At 38.8% G+C, this 19,989-nt stretch overlaps 1 protein-coding gene across 12 annotated transcripts in view; it reads left to right on the top strand.

The window, feature by feature from the left end:
• Nucleotides 1-19,989, top strand: part of CDK6 (cyclin dependent kinase 6) — a 116,586-nt gene that overhangs the window by 87,575 nt on the left and 9,022 nt on the right. For all 12 annotated transcript variants that reach the window (XR_015734055.1, XR_004588547.3, XR_004588546.3 and 9 more), the window contains one exon: nucleotides 12,389-12,439. Coding sequence is in view for 5 of the 12 variants with exons in the window: in XM_087892775.1 (XP_087748901.1) it covers nucleotides 12,389-12,439 (51 nt within the window). In the remaining 7 variants the exon portion in view is untranslated. The remainder of the gene's footprint in view (nucleotides 1-12,388; nucleotides 12,440-19,989) is intronic.

Consider the following 19,989-nt stretch of genomic DNA (forward strand, 5'->3'; position numbering starts at 1 on the left):
AATCCATTCAGTCATTATCGCCTTTTTTTCACCTGGAAAAAGCTCTCCAAGCATCCAAGTTAATGTTTTCTGAGCACTATTCCTAAAATCTCATATCAGATTTGGGATTTTAGGACCCTTTGTATACCAAGTATATAAAGGTAATATAAAATTTATATTTGTATATCATTTGTATACAGAGTATATAAATGCTAGTATTCTTCTCAGGAAAGTACCTATAATGGTTTGAGTGAACAATAAGTTAAATACTTTTGTTTCCATTGGTTTATTTGCTTTGCAATGCTTTTATAAAGGCTTCAAGTAGGTAAGAGTTAACTTCTTTCATGCTTTCATTCATGTGTGCAAAGACTTTAAGCTGATACAAGTAGGAGTATGTTTGGTTAAGCAAAGTTTATTCCATGAGAAACTGACCTACTGGCATTAAACATTTGCTATTCAGAAGTTTCCCATCATAATGTCAGATAGAAATATTTTCAGTTGGAGAGGCCCAAAACAAATATATACCTTATTGCTCAAAATCGGAATTACAAATGCTAGGTGTTTTTAAGTAAAAGGCATTTCAATGTTAAGTAAATTATCTTAATATGCTTTTAATAGTAGTATAATTTTAATCAAGGTTAATTTTATGGATTGTAGTTCTGTTTTAATGCTCTGATATATGATGCCCTGATATGAATTGTGGACATCTTCTATTTTTTTATTATTGCTTGGTCAGCAAATTTCACTTAGTTATTGCAGTATAAGGGAAAAGAACACAAATTAATTTCCACCAGTGAGATCTTGATCCAATCAGCTACACAAAAGCAAGAATGTAATGCAGAAGTAGCCAAACGAAAGCTCCCTATTTCTCCTTTATGGTCAGAGGAATAAAACATTTTGTTTAATTTCTTCACTTTACTCTATATGGACAAGGAATAATGATTAAAAAAAATAACTCAAATCCAATCTTTCAAAAGCTATCTGGTCTCCAGATATATTGAACTTCAGCTCCTACAATTTCATCAGCCCCCTTCCTTCATACATGTTTGCATTACATTTGTATGTACTTATCATTTTCTCTTTTGGCAGATCCCTTTGAATATAAAAACATTATACTACTTAAACGTTAAGAGTTTAACAACGTTACACTTTTTAAGGCTAAAACAACAAAGATTCATATGGTGACTTTAAATCTTAACAAATATATGGAGATAACTATAAGCTGCATGCCTTTAACATGCCACAGAAGCTGTTTTTGTTGCAGTGCCCCAGTGCCTTAGGAATAAAGTATCTGATGTGGTTGTAATATGGAAGAATCATTTCCACAAAGTAAAGAACCACATATGCAAACAGAACTTTATTTTCAGTTTCCCATATTGCATAGGCAATAAACAATAGCAATAAGCGGCAGCCCTAAAAACTACAAAGGAAATTTCAACTGTACATGATTTCTTATCATTCATGTAAATAGTTATTTTGGATAAAGGCCAGAGTGTATAATCTCATTCTTTCTGTATTTTTTTTTAATTTTCTTCGAATAAAAACAGAACCCGAGCAAATCTGTCTCTAATCTTCATGGATTTCTTATCTTGTTTCAAGGTACATTACCAATCAGAAGGGTTGACATAAAGATACACTGTGTGCTTTGTGAGAACACATCCAATCTTCATTCTTAGTTTTTTCCGACACAATCTACATGATATTCTTGAGATGGTCAAACAAATGTGAGACAATCTCTGTTATATTTGGATGTTCCATTTTTTGTAGAGAAGTCCAAATGTGTATTTGATCCTTGTATTTGCTTACATTTCTATGACATTTGAACTCATTTTTTTTTTCAGAAAGAAGTCAAAGTGGGGGTTTAGAAGATTATTAGGAAGGAGTAAGACCCTTAACAATCACAGGAGAGACAAATATTATTCATGTGTTTTTTTTCTTTGATTAATTTATAGAGTTGCATTTCCTTTATTGATTAGATAAAGGAACTTTTCTCAGACAATTGCTGATAATGAAAATGCCCTTTCTGACTGAGCCAACATCTGAGCCTTGAAAGATAAAACAGATAAAACAGATTAATTCTAAACCTAAAAGATCTACTGTATTACCTGGTGGGAATACCAGAAGGGCACTCCTTGCAGTATTTGCTGTACTGTTTATACCAATCAATAGATAATTTATCTAATACAGCTTTTGTCATGCATAGCTTAGTTAAATAGTCAGGAACGTACAGTTTAACTTCATAGTATAAGGCAAAATTGATAATCCCTAGGTTTTACTACATCTTGAGAACAACTGTATTAGTTGTACATACTCTTTATGGGTAGTTCTAAGACTGAATCAGGCTTCCTTTGATCCCCCCACCATTCCTTATGAACAGTACTCTTTCTAGTCTTCTAGTAATTTCTCTTCTTAAACTACTTTGTTGGCTTCTTTGACTAAAAAAATTCTCTGGTAAAGCGTCATTCAGTCCAAATGCATGATTTTTTTATGTGGCTTGGTTTCAACTGCCAAGCATTTTAGTGCCTGGTAGGAAGCAACATCCTACATAAGTTGCTAGTTTGAGGCCTATGGTTGCAGTGGTCAAGATAAGAATTTAGAGTATTCAGGAAATGCTATCTAAGATCTCAAGCCAAGTGCAACCATTCATCATCTTTAATTAAATCTATTTTTATATAATTATTGTGGCTCCAAGATCCCTAATAACAGTAAAGCCTCCATTCAAGCTTCCCATGATCACTTCCAGAACCTGTTGTACAAGAGTCAAATTGCATATATATTCATGTTAGTTCTTTCTGTACAACATTGTTCTCTAGAGTGCCCAAACAGGCTTGACGATTTATGTTATAAAAACTTACTCTTTATTTCCTGTTTCCATTTTCACCAACATTTGAGTTTTCTGTTGACCTGCAGCAGTTTATGTCTGGCATTTCTATCATGTTTCTACTGCTTAGTTGATGAATGCTCACTTACCCATCATAATATCCAAACTCTTAGAAAAACACAATGTTGAAGGATTAAATTGGATACCTTTACAGTACGTGGACTTCGAACTGATTATTCCCCACTTTTAAAGTGTTTTTCCCCTCTCTTTGCTGAAAGATAGTTTCTAAATCATGTAAATAAATACATGACATTGTATGAAAAAAAAATATTTGCTGTTACATTCTATATAAATATATACATGAATAGTGGATGTACACCACCATACATAGAAATTAAATAAATAGGCAATGGCACATTATAAAGCCATCATTTGAATCCATATCTCTTTGTTAGTGTTCTTTCTTCCTTGCTTGATATCTGAATTATTAGCCAACAGCAGTTCTTCTGGTCATAAACTCTTTCACATGGGTATTTATAAATAGGAAAGGGGGGAAAAAAACCAAACATAAATCAAAAATGTTTTGAATTATCATGTTAACATTAGAGTGAATGTCCAAAATAAGGATACTAGGTCAACCACAACAGAAGGCTAATAACTGCTCATATATCTGTTGTGTGTCCAAATACAGATCTATATTATGACATGTGGTATCCATAATTTCAGATATTCTCCAGATGCACATGTGATCATAGATAGTTTTGCAGTTTGAACATTCATTGTAACAAATGTATGTCTTTCTTGGAGGCTATGACAGTGTTCCATAGTTTGAAGAATCCTGCCAAAAGCCAAAGACTAAGAATAGGAAGGATTATGGAGGAGGACTATATGGTTGGTTTTTCCTTTAATGCAATATGGCCAGAGTGGTTAACGGTTAAGCCAGTCTTGTTCAACCTGTTTATCTTGGAGGAATCGTTGAAACAATATTCAGGTCTCAGTGAATCCCTGCATTAAAATAGCAAAAAAAAATCAAACTCTTCACAATATACATCACTTGTAACCTGTACAGTCTTTACACAACAACAAAGCCACGGGTTTGCAGTGAATTGTTTTATGTTTTATGTTTTATTTAATTTGTATACCGCCCTACTCCCGAAGGACTCAGGGCGGTGAACAGCCAAACAATAAAATAACATAGATACAAAAAATTTAAAAACCAGATAAAATCAGATTAAATCATTTTGGCCCAGACAAATTTAAAACACCCCAATAATTTAAAAACAGATTAAAATTTACATGTTTAAAAAGGGAAGAGATTAGGCCAAGCCCACCTGATGGAATAAAAAGGTCTTCACAGCGCGGCGGAAGGTGCGCAGATCTGGGATCCTCCGTATCTCTGGGGGGAGCTCATTCCAGATGGTAGGTGCCCCCACAGAGAAGGCTCTCCCCCTAGGGGTCGCCAGCCGACATTGTTTGGCTGACGGCACCCGGAGGAGTCCCTCTCTATGAGAGCGTACTGGCCGGTGGGAGGCTATTGGTGGTAGTAGGCGGTCCCGTAGATAACCAGGTCCTAAGCCATGGAGCGCTTTAAAGGTGGTAACCAAAACCTTGAAGCGCACCCGGAAGACCACCGGGAGCCAGTGCAGCTCGCGCAGGAGAGGTATCACATGGGAGCGCCATGTCGCTCCCATTACCACCCGCGCGGCCACACTCTGCGCCAGTTGGAGCCTCCGGGTGCTCCTCAAGGGGAGCCCCATGTAGGGAGCATTACAATAGTCCAGGCGGGAGGTGACGAGGGCATGAGTGACCGTGCGTAACGAGTCCCGATCCAGAAAGGGACGCAACTGGCGAATCAGGCGAACCTGATGAAAAATCCTCCTGGTCACGGCCGTCAAGTGCTCTTCTAAAGACAGCCGTGAATCCAGGAGGACGCCCAAGTTGCGAGCCCTCTCCGTGGGGGCCAATGATTCGCCCCCAATAGTCAGTGATGGCATCAACTGACTATATCGGGACGTCGGAAACCACAGCCACTCGGTCTTGGATAGGTTGAGCCTGAGCCTGTTCCTCCCCATCCAGATCCGTACGGCCTCCAGGCACCGGGACATCACTTCAAGGGCATCGTTGGGGTGATCCGGGGTGGAGATGTACAGCTGGGTGTCGTCAGCGTACTGATGGTACTCCACCCCGAAACCACGGATGATCTCGCCCAGCGGCTTCACATAAATGTTGAACAGGAGAGGCGAGAGGACCGACCCTTGCGGCACCCCACATATGAGGGGCCTCGGGGTTGACCTCTGTCCTCCTGTCAACACAGACTGCGACCGGTCAGAGAGAAAGGAGGAGAACCACTGCAACACAGTGCCTCCCACCCCTAACTCTTCCAACCGGTGCAGCATGATACCATGGTCGATGGTATCAAAAGCCGCTGAGAGATCTAACAGGACCAGGACAGAGGAGCACCCCCTGTCCCGAGCCCTCCAGAGATCATCAACCAACGCGACCAATGCCGTTTCCGTGCTGTACCCGGGCCTGAAGCCCGACTGGAACGGATCCAGATACGTCGTTTCATCCAGGTGCTGGGGGAGCTGTTGCGCAACCACACTCTCAACAACCTTCAACCTCAACAACCTCACAACCACACTCTCAACAACCTTCGCCAATTGGAGCTTGTAATATAGGTAGTCCTCAATTTATGACCACAAGTGAGCCCAAACCTTTTGTTGCTAAGTGAGACAGTTAAGTGAATTTTGCCCCAATTTACAATCTTTCTTGCCACAGTTGTTAAGTGAGTCACTACAGTTGATAAATTAGTAATCTGGTGGTTAAGTGAATCTGGCTTTCCCATTCACTTTGCTTGTCAAAAGATCACAAAATGTGATCACACGATCCCAGGACACTGCAACTGTCATAAATATGATGCAGTTGCTAAGCATCCAAATTTTGATCCTGTGACCATGGGGATGCTGGAATGCTCATAACTGTGAACATCGATTATAATTCACTTTTTTCAGTGACATTGTAACTTTGAACGGTCAGTAAGTAACCGTTCACTTAGCATTGCCAGTCTGCAATTTACCTATTTCAATTACAATATCTTAAAGCAAATCTAGGGTTCTGCAGGACTTGTTGAGAAAGGATGAATTAAGCCCTTTTATGGATATTTACTGAATTCTGAAGTTAACATCTGAGTATCTACATATACAATACTTATAATGATACAACTTACTTATTCTATAAGAGAGGGAGCTTTTTTGTAGCCAAGACTTGCAAGGAGCAGAGCAGTCATATGGTATGGTCACAAGGAGAGGTATATGAAGCCTGAGGTTGTTTTTCTTTCATTATGAGAAGGGACATTTAAGAGGTACTCTATTAATAAGAGTAATAAGTAACTTCTTTAGAGGTTATCTTTACCTGTAAATATCTTTACCACTAATTTTTTTAAATTGTCCTGAGAAAAGCAGCAGAACATTAATGTGTCAGATATTGATGTGTGCTCAAGGAGACTTCAGAGGTCTCCTATTCCTTTTTTAAATGAACAGTTTCTGAGATGCTTGATAGTTCTGGAGATTTTTCTGCTGAGATGCCAAAAGGGTAGAATTTTGAAAACTCCAGAAGAGGGGAAACTCACCTTGTTTCTTCATGGTTCATTTTAGGCAGTAGGCCAAGCATAGCCCATTTAGGAGTGTCTTTGATCTCTTCTGGTACTTAGTTTTCATTACTGTTTTTGTGTAATGAAAATGTTTGTATTGGCTCTAATTCATCTATAAACTATTTTGGAGACTTTTTTCAATTTCTGCCCTGCCCACTAGTGGCTAACTTTAAAAACTGTCGTAGGTAGTAGTCTTGCCATCTGAAAGAAAAAAAGCTATCGAACCATTATTTGAAAAAAGAAAAATACTGTATATACAGTTGGCAAAATGGGTAAATTTACATATGGGTAAATCAGGAAAGAACAGCAAAACTATGCAGTCATTTTGCCACTTTATTTTTTAAATAAAAATCTGGAAGCAGAATTGGATGAACAAAAGCAGACAAACCGAAACAGTTATCAACAAATTTATTTACTTGAACGTCTGTTTTTTTCCCAACCAATGAAGCCGTTTTATATTTTGAATCCTCAATATTTATATGAATTCAGTTGCTACCACTTTAACGAAAGCAAAATTCCATCATATTCCACATGCCTTTCCCCCATTTCATAATACACAGCTGGCTGTACTTTTTAAGGTGATGATACATCTATCCTTTCTTCAACTCGGGTTGGCCTTTTAAGAAGCCTGTGCATCTTATGGCATTGTTGTAACAGGGATATGGCTTTGCAATAAATTATTCTAAATAGTTAAAATTAAATCCATTTCTGACAGGATCAACATTAAAAACCATCTTGAACTTGTAAGAAAGTAAAAAACACATACGCTGCCTTAAAAATCTAAATATTCAAGATATTATATACATGGCTCTCTATATATGTATAATAATTAAAACTGGCAAATATATTTGCCAGTCTAGATTTCTAAGAATGCTGTTTAATGACTATCTAGTGTATTCTCCCATGATGGCGAACCTATGGCACGCATGCCTGAAGTGGCACATGGAGCCATGTTGCCTGGCACGCCAGCTGTCACCCCAGCCCAGCTCCACCGCACATGCGTGTGTGCCTCCCATTGGCCAGCTGGTCTTCGGGTTTCTGCCACACATGCGCAGGGGTGGGGCGCATATGGCGATGCGCACATGAATGCACGGGGTGCTGCATGCATGGGGGCGTGCACATTGCATTTTGGGGTTATGCATGTGCGCAAGCTGCCCTGTGCCCCGTTTTGGGCCTGGAAGGCCTCATGCACCAACCTGGAAGCCAAAACAGGGCATGGGGAGCCCTGGGGTGCATGCGTGGAGGACGCACATGTGCTTTTGGCACTCTGCACCAAAAAGGTTAACCATCACTGGTATACTCCATTTAAAATCTGAAATGATCCCTCTGGAATCTTGAATCTGCATGGGCTCATTCTAATTTTGGCTCAAGTATCACTTTTTCAATTATTCCCTAGTTCTGGATCTTTTTAAATACTTTTTCTTCTTTCTGGAAAACTAGAAATCACAATTAACTATGTCAGTATTACTTCTCACAATGTTCTCCTAACCCACAAGTGTCAAATTCACATTGTCACATTGCCGTCACGCGATATTAATGATATTTTTTTGGCTGAGCTGAGGTGGGCGTGGCCTGCGCATGACACATCCAGCCCTCGGACCGCCAGTTTGACACTCCTGTCCTAACCAAAGGAGTGGGGAGGAGGTATCAACAGTTACATCCACAATCCAGCAGTGAGTATTTAGTGGAGCTCTTAAGATAAGATGATTTACATAGCCAACACTGGCAGAAATAATCATGAAACTCTTCACACCAGCAGGTTACCTATTCAGTATTATCTCCCTACATACTATAGAGCTCTTTCTTTGGCCTATTTTACTTTGTTTTCCTTTCCTTCAAATATTAGAGGAAAGGTATAACAATACAAAGGTATAACAATGTTTGCAGAGCAAATCTGCTCTTTTGCCATGGACCTAAGATTCCAGCCCACATCGCTTGGACCATGGACCATAAACCTAAGATTCCAGCCTACATCGCTTAGAGTATTCTTTCTGCAGCAATACAGATAGTCCTTTCCTTTTTAACAACCATTCATTTGGCAACCATTCAGTTTTTATAGCGCTGAACGAGTGATGGTTACAACTGGTTGTCAATGTTGTGGCTGTTTAATACTCATATAGTCACACAATCAAATCCAGGCATTTGTCAACCACCTTAAACTTATGACAGTTGCAGAATCCCATGATCATGAATTCCATTTGCAACTTTCCTTGCTGGCTTCCCCTAAGCAAAGTAAAAAAAAAGCTGGCAGGGAAGGTTGCAAGTCACTCCTGTAACTCACTGTTACTCCTACCATCTTTTCTTCTGAGCCCAGCTACAGAGTTCAAGATTCTGGGGATTTCATATTCCGTAGCGCCCATATGCAGTTATTCCCCAGCCCCCAGTACTTCTACCTAGCTGGCTTTACTCACACCATGGCGGCCATGTGGTGGCGTGCCCTCACACCTCTGCAACAGGCATCAGCACTTGGCAGCACTTACACCACACTGCAACAGCCACACCTTGAATTGGCCCCACTGCACAGCACTTACCCACCACTGGCCTTCTTGCAAACTGCCCAGAAATTGCAACTTCCTGCCAGCTTTCTTGTTGATTTTGCTTCTTGGAAGCCAGCAAGTATTGCCAGGAGATCCTTGCTTAATGACTTGTGATTCTGGTTTAACGAGGGACTGTTGGGATTGCTATTGCTAGGAGATATAGGCACACAAAACATACAGGTAGTCCTTGATTTACAACAGTTCATTTAGTGACCATTTGAAGTTACAGCGGCACTAAAAAAATGACTTATAATTGTTTTTCACACTTATGACCATTGCTGCATCCCCATGATCATGTGATCAAAATTCAAACACTTGTCAACTGACAGTCACAATGTCCTAGGGTCATGTGATTACCTTTTGGAACCTTCTGACAAGCAAAGTCAATGGGGAAGCCAGATTCACTTTACAACCATGTTACTAACTTAAAAACTGCAATGATTCTCTTAACAACTGTAGCAAGAAAGTTCATAAAATGGGGCAAAACTCACTTAACAAATGTCTCACTTAGCAACATAAATTTTGGGCTTAATTGTGGTCGTAAAATGAGGCCTACCTGTAGTGTTTTACAACGGCATTGCTAAGCAATGAAAATTCTGGCCCAATTATTGTTGGTAAGTGAAGTTTAGTATGCATCCTATTCTTAAAGATTTGTTTGTTAAAAGCCTGTGAATGATTTTATTTGCTTTTTACTGTATGATTATGACTGTATGACTATAACCATAACATCTTTAAAAGAATTGTATAATATTTTCAGCTGCCATTTATTTACACACAAAAAACTTTGTCCTACTTTTAGGATTATATAAATATACAATATTTTCTTAATCTTGTTTGGTTTTTTGTCTCGTTATGTTACATTGACACCAAGAAAATATCTATTTGTATGTGCACGTGTGTATTAAATATATTGCCACAAAATGACATAGCTACCCATATACTCATTTAGTAGTTCTGTAATTTGGAATTAAAATAGGCTTTCCTCTCTTATCTGTTCCTGGTAATTTGTAAAGAAATTCTATTTCCTTACCAATTGAAATTAATTCACATTAAAATTAATTACTGGGACCAGTATTTTTTATCACTTTAATTGGCACATCTTTACTGTTTGGCATTAATAATAAAAATTGGTCAAAGTGATCCTATTGGTCAATGTTAATCCTTAATTACAAAGGTAGAAAACAGAAATGACAAAAGACAGCTGCTGAATCATTCTATTATTTCCCCCGTTAAAAAAAAAAAGAAAAGAGGGATTAGATTTTGACCAGATTTCAACTCAAGTTATTTTTAGTTTGGTTTTTTTCCCCTCTTGTTTTTATTTTGATCTTTATGCTTAAAGCCTAAAGATCTTTTAAAGATCTTTTTAAACCCTGTCTGGAGTTCAGTTTGGCAGTTCAGTAGAGACCACATGTTTTGTTTACTGAAAGTTTCAGGTTCATTCCTTTATGTTATACCCTGCTTATAGAATGGAAGGGAAGGGAAGAATAGAATAAGAAAAGAATAGGAAATGAACAGAACAGAACAGAATAGAATAGAATAGAATAGAATAGAAGCTGGAAGGGACCTTGGAGGTCTTCTAATCCAACCCCCTGTTCAAGCAGGAAACCTTATATCATTTCAGACAAATAGCTATCTAGTCTCTTCTTGAAAACCTCTAGTTATGAAGCACCCACAACTTCTGAAGACAAACTGTTCCACTGAACAGAAAACACTGATTTTCTCACTGTTAGCATGTTTCTCCTTAATTCCAGGTTGCTTTCCTTGATTAGTTTCCATCCATTGTTTCCTTCTAAGACTTTGCAGAGTTACAGTATACCTGATGTGTGTGTGTGTGTGTGTGTACCTGTATATGTGTATATGGTGTGTGTGTGTTTGTGTGTGTGTGTGGACTAGAAGACTTCCAAAGTCCCTTCCATATTCTATTCTATTCTATTCTATTCTATTCTATTCTATTCTATTCTATTCTATTCTATTCTATTCTATTCTATTCTACTCTACTCTACTCTACTCTACTCTACTCTACTCTACTCTACTCTACTCTACTCTACTCTACACTCTATTCTTCTATCTCTCTCTATATGTCTCAGCTTGGCTTCTACATTCCTTCTGACTTCCATCAACTCATGAATGATATTATGTCTTTTCTTAACATAGTCACTTCCTTCTTTCTCCCCCACCCCCACATTTTTTCTAATTGGGGTGGGATGGTAGTGGAATAAACCTGCTTGTTTGACCTTGCTGCTTAGCAGCATGCTTCTTCTATTCTAAGGCAAATGAGAACTGTTATTTCTCAGTAAAAGACTACTTTTATAAACTTTTGAATTACAAATTTTTATAGAGAAGTGTTTTCTTAGCCTTTGGATTCTGAGTTATTCTATATATACCAAATAATATAGGTTCTGGCATTCTTTGAAAGAAATAAAAACAAAATTCCAGAGCTATATATCACAAGCATATGTTTAATCAAGGTATCTAAGTAAGCTGGTGATATTTTATTTTCCCCAAACGTCCTCTCATTCAGAATTTTGGAATGACACATAGCTACCCGACATTTGACTTTGGAGGTTAATTTCTTTTGGTTTCCATATCTGCCTTTCAGAGCAGAATTTGAAGCTGCTGTATTGGCAGTTCTAGAGTTGCTTTTGTGGCTCTGTAGAGTTGTTTGGATTAGAAATGTTTCTTTGCTAAACATGAATTTCCCTTTCCTATGTAACATATTTGCTAGATTTTGTCATGCTGTGAGGTGGTTTCCAGTGAGTTAATCTGTTGAAAATGCTTTGTTATTCATGCCTGGCTCAGGATTAATAATTCTTCAAGAACTGGTATGAGTCTTGCAAAATTGCCAATTTAATACAAGGGCTTTTTTAACTGCAGAACTTAGGGAGTTTCCTCAAATTAACCCCAAGTTTTGTGCCTATGGTTTCAGTAACCAACATCCATCAATTAAAAAAAAAATAAAAGGATGGTTTAATATCTACTAATATCAAATTGTCAATGTCTGCAATTAGCATTGCGTATTAACCCAAAGTATTTGTATTGTCACAGAGAAATTTATAAAGTAGATGACTTTAACAAAAAACCATCCTTCAAAACATTTTCTTTAGAGGGGTTATAATAAACAAGGATTTTTTTTCTGCCTCAGTGAACATACTGTTTTTTTTTTCTATCACCAGGTGGTAGAAGTTGACTGAAAAGCAGCTGTCTAAAAGTTCAGTACTGAACTCTAGGAACAGGGTGCATTGGATGAGGTTCAATTTCTCACTGCTTTGGGGCAGTGAGAAATTGAAGAAACTAAAATAACTAGTATTGGAAAAACATGGGAGAAAGCTGGATGGGTAATCTTAAAGTATATTTTAATTACTGTGCTAAAAATGTGTATGCTTTCTTTTTTTTTTTTTTTAGGCCGCTTTTCCGTGGTAACTCTGATGTTGATCAGCTAGGAAAAATCTTTGAGTAAGTACTAGCTTCTTGCATTTTCTGTCAAGGTCATTTGTCAATTAATTGTTTTTTGTTTGTTTGTTTAATAAGTGTACAGTATTCACTCGTTACACAGGAATCCAGATTATTGCTTCTAAACTTATTTACACTCTAGGTATTCCAAGATGATTGGATCTGGAATAAGATGCATGTAAATCCCACTGATAGCAGTGAAATATGATTAGGCAGAAATAATTTCCATTGTTTTCAATAGGAACTGCATACAATTAACTTACCCGGGATCAAACCAAGTGCATCCTTCAGTGGAGAAAATTAGATGTTTCTTACTCAATCTTTCTTCAGCAAGACTTTGTATTAAAGTCTGAGTAGAGGCCACCAAACTTTACCGCTTTGTTTAACTTTTTAATAAGTTTTAATTTTTAAAGTGCATTCTCTGCCAGCATTGCTGAAGTATGAATCCTACAAATATTAAAAGTTATGCTTATTTTTAGAGATTCTTCATAATTTCAAAAATGTTTAATGATAATCTTATTGCTTCTACTTTTTCAGTTCTAAATTAATCAATCATTTAGTTACGTTTCTATGCTGGACTGCCTAGGTAGTTGATGACATTTATTTGTTCTATCTGGGCCAAGTAGGAAATCAAGTATTTCTCCTTCTCCCAGTTCTCTATTAGCTCCATCTTTCCTAGGGGTTTTGGGAAATGGAGGGGGAGAAGGCTAAAGTACCACCATTTTCTTATCAAAGATCTAATGAAGACTGAACTCTACAGTCTGAGCATTTGCAGTAGAAAGAAAATCACTACTGTTGAGCTAGCAGTATTAAGAGAAAATCTGACAACACTCCTGTATTCAGACTTTGCTTGCCTTACACCATTATCATAAGGATAATTGATGTCTTAGCAAACTCACTGGATAGTGAAATAAGTGGCATATAAATTTAATAAATAAAATAAAACAAAACACCTAGTCTGATAAAGCTAAGTATCCCATTGCAGATTGGTTCATTTATACCATTTGTTGTATCAAGAAACTCAAATTCAAATCAATTCTATACTGCATTCAGGTTTTCATCTGTGTATCAATATACATGAAACAATGCTGTGAATGTGGTCGTATATTCAATTAAGTATTCTGGTTTCTGGTCAAGTAAACAATATGTATGCAGTGGTTCACTTTTACATATGGATTCCCTTATAGGATTAGAGCAAGGTGGCATCTGGGAAGATGGCATAAAAAAAAAAGGAGTGTAAGAAAGAAAAATTCCACCTTTATAGTCTTCCTAACTTTGCTTTGCTTTTTGCTGTTCCACATTAGAATACATTAAATTCTCAATGTTTTCTAGACAAAAAGTATAATTATTTTAGTTTTATTTGGCATATTTATAATTAAATTGAGTAACATATTGGATAAAATATGTCTGTCTCTTTATAAACATCATTCGTTCTGAGTCAAGACTAGATTGATTCATTTGGAAAGCTTTCTAATTTTTATAAAGCAGCAAAAAGGAAACAGTATTTTCTTTGGGCTAGTGGCTAGAAAGGCACTAAGCTAGAAAGCATGAGACCATTGAGTTCTCCTTAGCCATGAGAGCCAGCTGGGAGATTTTGGGCCAGTCACTTCCTTGCAACCCAAACCACTTCACTGAGTTGTTGTGGGGAAAACAGGAAGAGGAAAGTGTCTTGGATATTTTTGCTTGGATATATTTGTACAAATAACTCAAGCTGTCTTGAATTATTTGTACAAATAATAAAGGTGGTGTGTGTGTATGTATACATGTGTGTGTATGTGCGCGAACACACACACACACACACACACACACACCTACCTATTTCCTAGATATTTTTATTTTGAATTAAATGTTTTCAATTGTTGGCTTTGGCTTCCATTTCCTGTACTTTACACCATAGTATGTGAATCATCAATATGGTTAATTTGTCATGCACGAAATAGTTTTTCTGTGCAATTTTTAAAAACTCAGGTTCAAGTGGTTTCCTTTTTCAGAATCTGGCAGTTATCCTGTAGTTCATTTATGTCTAGCTTTATTGCATTTACTCTATTCTTATAATACAACAAGAATGGCAGTTTTGCTCATTTGTTTTGTTTTTTATTAATAAGATGGCACATTATGGTATTTCTGGTCAGTAAATGTCAAGGGCAAGAATAGTAGGAGGAATATATCCTGTTTTGTGTGTTTCTACTCGATGCAACTACCTGCATAGAAAAGAATTTATTCATTAATCAGGAAAAGCAAATACCAATTTGAGTATTTCTTGCAGGAAAAAAAATCCAATGTTTCTAGCTTTCTAAAGCTTGTAGTGATTTTTCTTACTGTTCAAATGTTTCCACAGTCCCCTATACAAATTTATTGAATAAAAATGCTACATATATTTTACGATGGACTTCATCACAATTTCTATATATTGGAATATACTAATCAAAGGAATAATGATTAATGTTCTTGGATCTAAGGATATTCAGTGTATATAAATTATAAACACACTGTGTAAAAATCTAGCAGCAGTACCTCTGCTGTGTTGTACACAGTGGTCGTTTGAGCTTAAGATCTAAAATTTTATAAGTGAAATTTTGTAAAGTATTCAATCTTAGATTTATTTCATTGACATAAATTTCTTACAATAAAGCTAACTATAAAAATGAAAGTAGATGGCAATGCCATCTATTATTTCCAGAGAGCTTTCTAGAAAAAGTATTAAGGGGTACAAAGAAATTTTAGTTTTACAATACTAGTACAGTAATTCCACGGATCTCCTGGTTTTCCTGCAGTCTGCCTTCAACACCGGCAAGGATCAGTGAAACCTCATGTGGCTCTTCGATAGTCAAGATTGGCATATTGTCTGCCAAAGGACAAATCTTCCACTAGTGTCATTAGTATATCTTTCAGCTCAAAAAAAAAAAAAAAATCATTAAAACCTGAGGGATGCTGCACCCTAGTGGCATAGGTTTTTAATTCCAAATCATCTGACATACTGTAACTTGTATCTTGTACTATACTAACTGCCATTATAAAGTCTATCTGTTGCATTTAAGAAGAAGTGAAATGAGAACTAAATAGCCAACTCTCCATCTGTTAGATGCCATGTTTCTTTTTCATTTTTTCAGAGCCTTTTATAAAGCTTTTGAGTTCTTTAAATTCTCAATTGCAACTTAAAGCAAAATTTTAATTGTATGAATAATCACATATATTTCACTTTCTTTTTTTCCAGTATTATTTTACCATTCCCAATTTTAGACTGTCTATTATTTGGAAATCAGCATTTCCCTGTTTATATTTTAAGGTGCAGTGTACACTGAATTTTGTTTAATATTAATAGTGTTAACCACATTAATGTTTCTGTGTAGTTATGAGAAACGATATACGTTCTTATTCCAAATTGATTTTCTAATAAAAAATAATTGGACATTTCAGGGAAGCATATAGGTAATTTGGACATGAGACAAATATTTCTTCTTAAACTATTTAAAGGGCATCAGCTCAACTCCAAACCATCTATGCTATGAGATCATCTTTTGAGAATGTACTAACTCAGCATTAACATCAGAATTTGGGAGGCATTTAAGACAAGACTCTCTTATTGGTAACTCCAGTCCCATATTTGCAAAATGTGTAATGGTGATAACATTTGTGATACTTTTAAAAATACTCTAAAACATTGGTCCCCAAATTTTCTGGTTCCATCGACAGGCAGTGGTGGCTGCAGGGGGAGAGGGGATGGTTTCGTGTGTCCGTGAAGTCACTTGCGCAAATGGAGCTTCTCATACTCACCTGTGCTTGTGTGACTTGGTTGCCAACTGGCTGCAGAATAGTAGCGGTCTGCAGATCGGGGATTGGAGACCTGTGCTCTAAAACCAACTATTTTGTTTGCTTTTTAATTGAGATTTTATTGTTTCAGTTGTCATTTTAAAATAAAGCATTTAATGTAAGGTATTTCTACAATTTTATATTGAAAGTTCTTAAATAAATGAATGAAAATTCACAATTGAGAACCATCATCAGATACTGAAACGAATATGGTAAGAACTAATGATTTCCTTGATCAGGGGTGACATCGTCCAGACATGGATTGTTTCAGTCGGGTCTGTTGCTGGCTGAATCATAGTTTTTTGACCACGCCACTTGCTCCTCCCTTTCAGGTTCAGTTTCGACTCAGTCGGCCTGAGAGAAACATCTCCTGCAGATCTGGCTCTACAGCCCAGGTCTGTTCGATCACACACTATTTGTGAGTTTTTTGACCTTTTACTTTTCTTTACTTTTCTTTTTCTTTTAATTTTGAATTTTTATTTCCAATTTTTCAAAGGTACCGGTTTACCAGGCTATTTATTTTCTTGTAGCCTGCCGGTCTATTATTTACTAGAGCGACCTGGTCTACCAGGCTTTGCTTCACTCCTGGTGGCGGCCATTTTGGAAGCCCCATATTAAAGGGAAATTTTTCTTTTTCTTCCCTTTTCGTTTTGGTGGGGTTTTTTCAGCACTATACCACCAACAATTATAAAGGGGGCTCAAACCACTGTACTACTAACGAATTAAAGCGATTACCTGGCAACAGCTCCAGGATCGCTAAATACGGCCGCTGCCGCAGCCCTCAGCTCCCGACACTAATGATCAGCTATACGGCGGCCCTTTGAAGTGCCGCGGCAGTTTTAAACCCAGTTTTGCCGCTTTTGCCACCAACGAGTTTAAAGCAGAGGTTTTGGAAGCATTTTTCCTTCCTCTCTTACCACCAATGAGATTTAAGGAGAGTTGCAACGTTCCCCCTTGTTCTCTCCCTGTGGCATTTCCAGCCATTGGTTCTTGGAATCGTGACTGTGGAGGCGCTTAAGAGGTCTGTTTCTAGGGCTTCCTAGACAGTCACCTCTAGAGCAGTGTTGATCCTGCTCACATGTGACCTGGCAGCCATCAAGCTTAATGCCAGAGTCGTCGCCATCTTTGTTTATCAATCCATGTGGCGAAAGTGAAACTAACTCTTCTCCAGTCGACATCATAGTCGCAGTGAGTATACTAAAGATGGCGGATCGTTCTTCCCAAGGGGAGGTAGATACTATGCCCACAGAAAGGAAAGCAACTTGCAAATGCAAGCACCTTTCTAAAGCAGAGGAAAGGGATTTGGAAAGGAAGCACAAATCCTTAGAGAAGCAAATTAGCAAGGCTGTTGCAACTGTACCCGGTAAGGAGGTTTCTCCTCCTCCATATACCCCCCCTCCCTATTCCTGCAGTTAGCCAGGCTTGATCATCGGAGGGAGAGGGAGCAGCCCTTCTTCAGCAAGAACAAGGCACTTTCCAAAATCCCTTTGCAAGTCAATTAATTACCCCTGCAACTCCTGATTCTGGTGGGCATATGGCAGCAGCCTCTGCAAGAGAAACCCCTTTGCCTGTGCAAACACCTGAAGATCCTTTTAAAAATCTGCCAGAAGGATTGAAGATTCTAATTGATCAGGCCATCGCTTCTCGAGTGGCAGCTACCATTCAAGGTCATCACTCTGGCTCTATAATTTCCGAGGACTCTGTTCAAATTAGAGGTTCCCCTGCAGTTTGTCTTACTGGTTCTCACTCTTCTGCAGCTTCCAAAGCTAGTGAAGCCTTTGTGTTTGAGGAAGACTGGCACTCTGATTTATCAGATGATGAAGGGGTGATTCAAGATCAACCTGCCTTTACAGGCTTATTTCCCCCTAATAAATTCAAGTCTTTACTGCATAAGACATGCATCACTGCGGCCTTGAAGGAAGATGACTATTTTAAGGAATTGCAGGAAGCTCAGCAGGGATGGTCACAGGGACTTTTTTCTGAGCCCCCCCTGAGCAGTGTTATGTTCCAACACCACAACTGTTCATAGATATGGTAAAGAAGCAATGGTCTGGGCCTGCAACCATGGCTTCTGCACATGGTTCAGACAAGAAATATTATGCTGTAGCTCCCAAGTTTGCTCAGCTATCACAAGTTCCCCCGGTAGACAGTCCTGTAGCAGCCCTTTCCTCTTCATCTTCATATGTGGCAGGGGATACCTCTGAAGGTCTACGACCAGAGGATAAAAAATTGGAATTTCTTTTTAAAAAGAATCATCAAGCTGCAGCATGGGCAGTTCAATCAGCTTCATCGGCCTCTTTTTTTAACAGAACTACCATCCTTTGGCTTCAACAGTTACAAGCAAGGGTGCCACCCAGTGAGGTTCACCTCCATCAGGATATTAATAAAATCATTGCTGCCATTCAATTCTCAGCTGATGCGACTTTAAATATCAGCCCGCAGGATGCTCTGGCTTCGCCAGTGGCCTGCAGATCTTAAGGCCAAATGGTGTTTAGCTGCAGCTCCATATTCAGCAGAAAAGTTATTTGGTGAGTCGCTTGATCCTCTTCTCATTGAGATCCGGGACAAGCGAAAGGTTCTGTCTTCAACATCTAAATGGTCTGACAGAAGGTCCTCTCCCTATTACAGGAGAGTTTCCTTTCGTTCCTACTCCCAAGGGAGCCCCTCGGGTCAAGGTTACCTTCAGGGATCAAATCGGCCTTCGGACTGTCAATCCTTTCAGAATAGGAACAGGCAATTCCAGCAGTCCAAGCGGCCCTTTTGTGGCTCTGGCTACCGCCAGCCCCGCAGTCATAAGTGACTCACTGCCAAATCCTCCCATCGGAGGTTGCCTGGCCCTCTTCGCAGACAGGTGGAAAAGATCAACACCAGACCTCTGGGTCCTCTCAGTAGTGAAATTCGGCCTCCCCCTGGAATTCCTCTCCAAGCCTCCGACCCGCTTCATTCAATGTCCACCTTCCAACAGCGAGTCCAAGGGTCCAACTGATGGACCAAGCTGTTCAGCACCTCCTGCAGATACACGCCATAGAGGAGGTTTCCCACGAACAGTGGAAACAGGGATATTACTCCATCCTGTTTGTAATTCCGAAGCGGTCTTGGGGTGTGTGTGTGGAGAGCAGTTCTGGACTTAAAGTCTCTCAACTCTTACACTGTGTATTGCAGATTCAAAATGTGTTCACTAACCTCTATTCTTCAGAGGATTCGTCCCAACGATTTTCTAGTTTCCATAGACCTCATGGAACCTTCACATTCCCATCCTGCCAAAGCATCGACAGTATCTCCGCTTCAATTATGTAGGAAAGCACATGAAGTACCGGGCTCTTCCCTTCGGGCTGGCATCTGCCCCAAGGGTCTTCACAAAGGTCTTGGCGGTCGTGGCAGCCCACCTAAGACAAAAGCCAGTAAGGCTCCAGGCTTACCTGGACGATATTCTGATTCAGGTTCACTCTCAAGACCAAGCCTTGCACTATCTGAACCTCACGATTCGAACCTTGAACTATCACAGGTTCCTGGCCAACTACAAAAAGATCCAGTTAGTGCCAGTCAACAGGATCGTCCATCTTGGCGCCATCATCGATACCTGGCAGGGAACCGTCTATCCTTGGAACGCTGGTCAGACATAAGGGACCTAGTGACTCATATTCACAAAAGCCCGTCAGTTCCCTTGGCCACCTTGTCCAAGCTCCTTGGCAAGATGATCTCTTGCGTTCAGATTGTTCCCTGGGCACGCCTCCACGCCCACC

The sequence above is a fragment of the Pantherophis guttatus genome, chromosome 4, assembly GCF_059756535.1.
Source record: "Pantherophis guttatus breed Tessera chromosome 4, ASM5975653v1, whole genome shotgun sequence".
NCBI lineage: Eukaryota > Metazoa > Chordata > Lepidosauria > Squamata > Colubridae > Pantherophis > Pantherophis guttatus.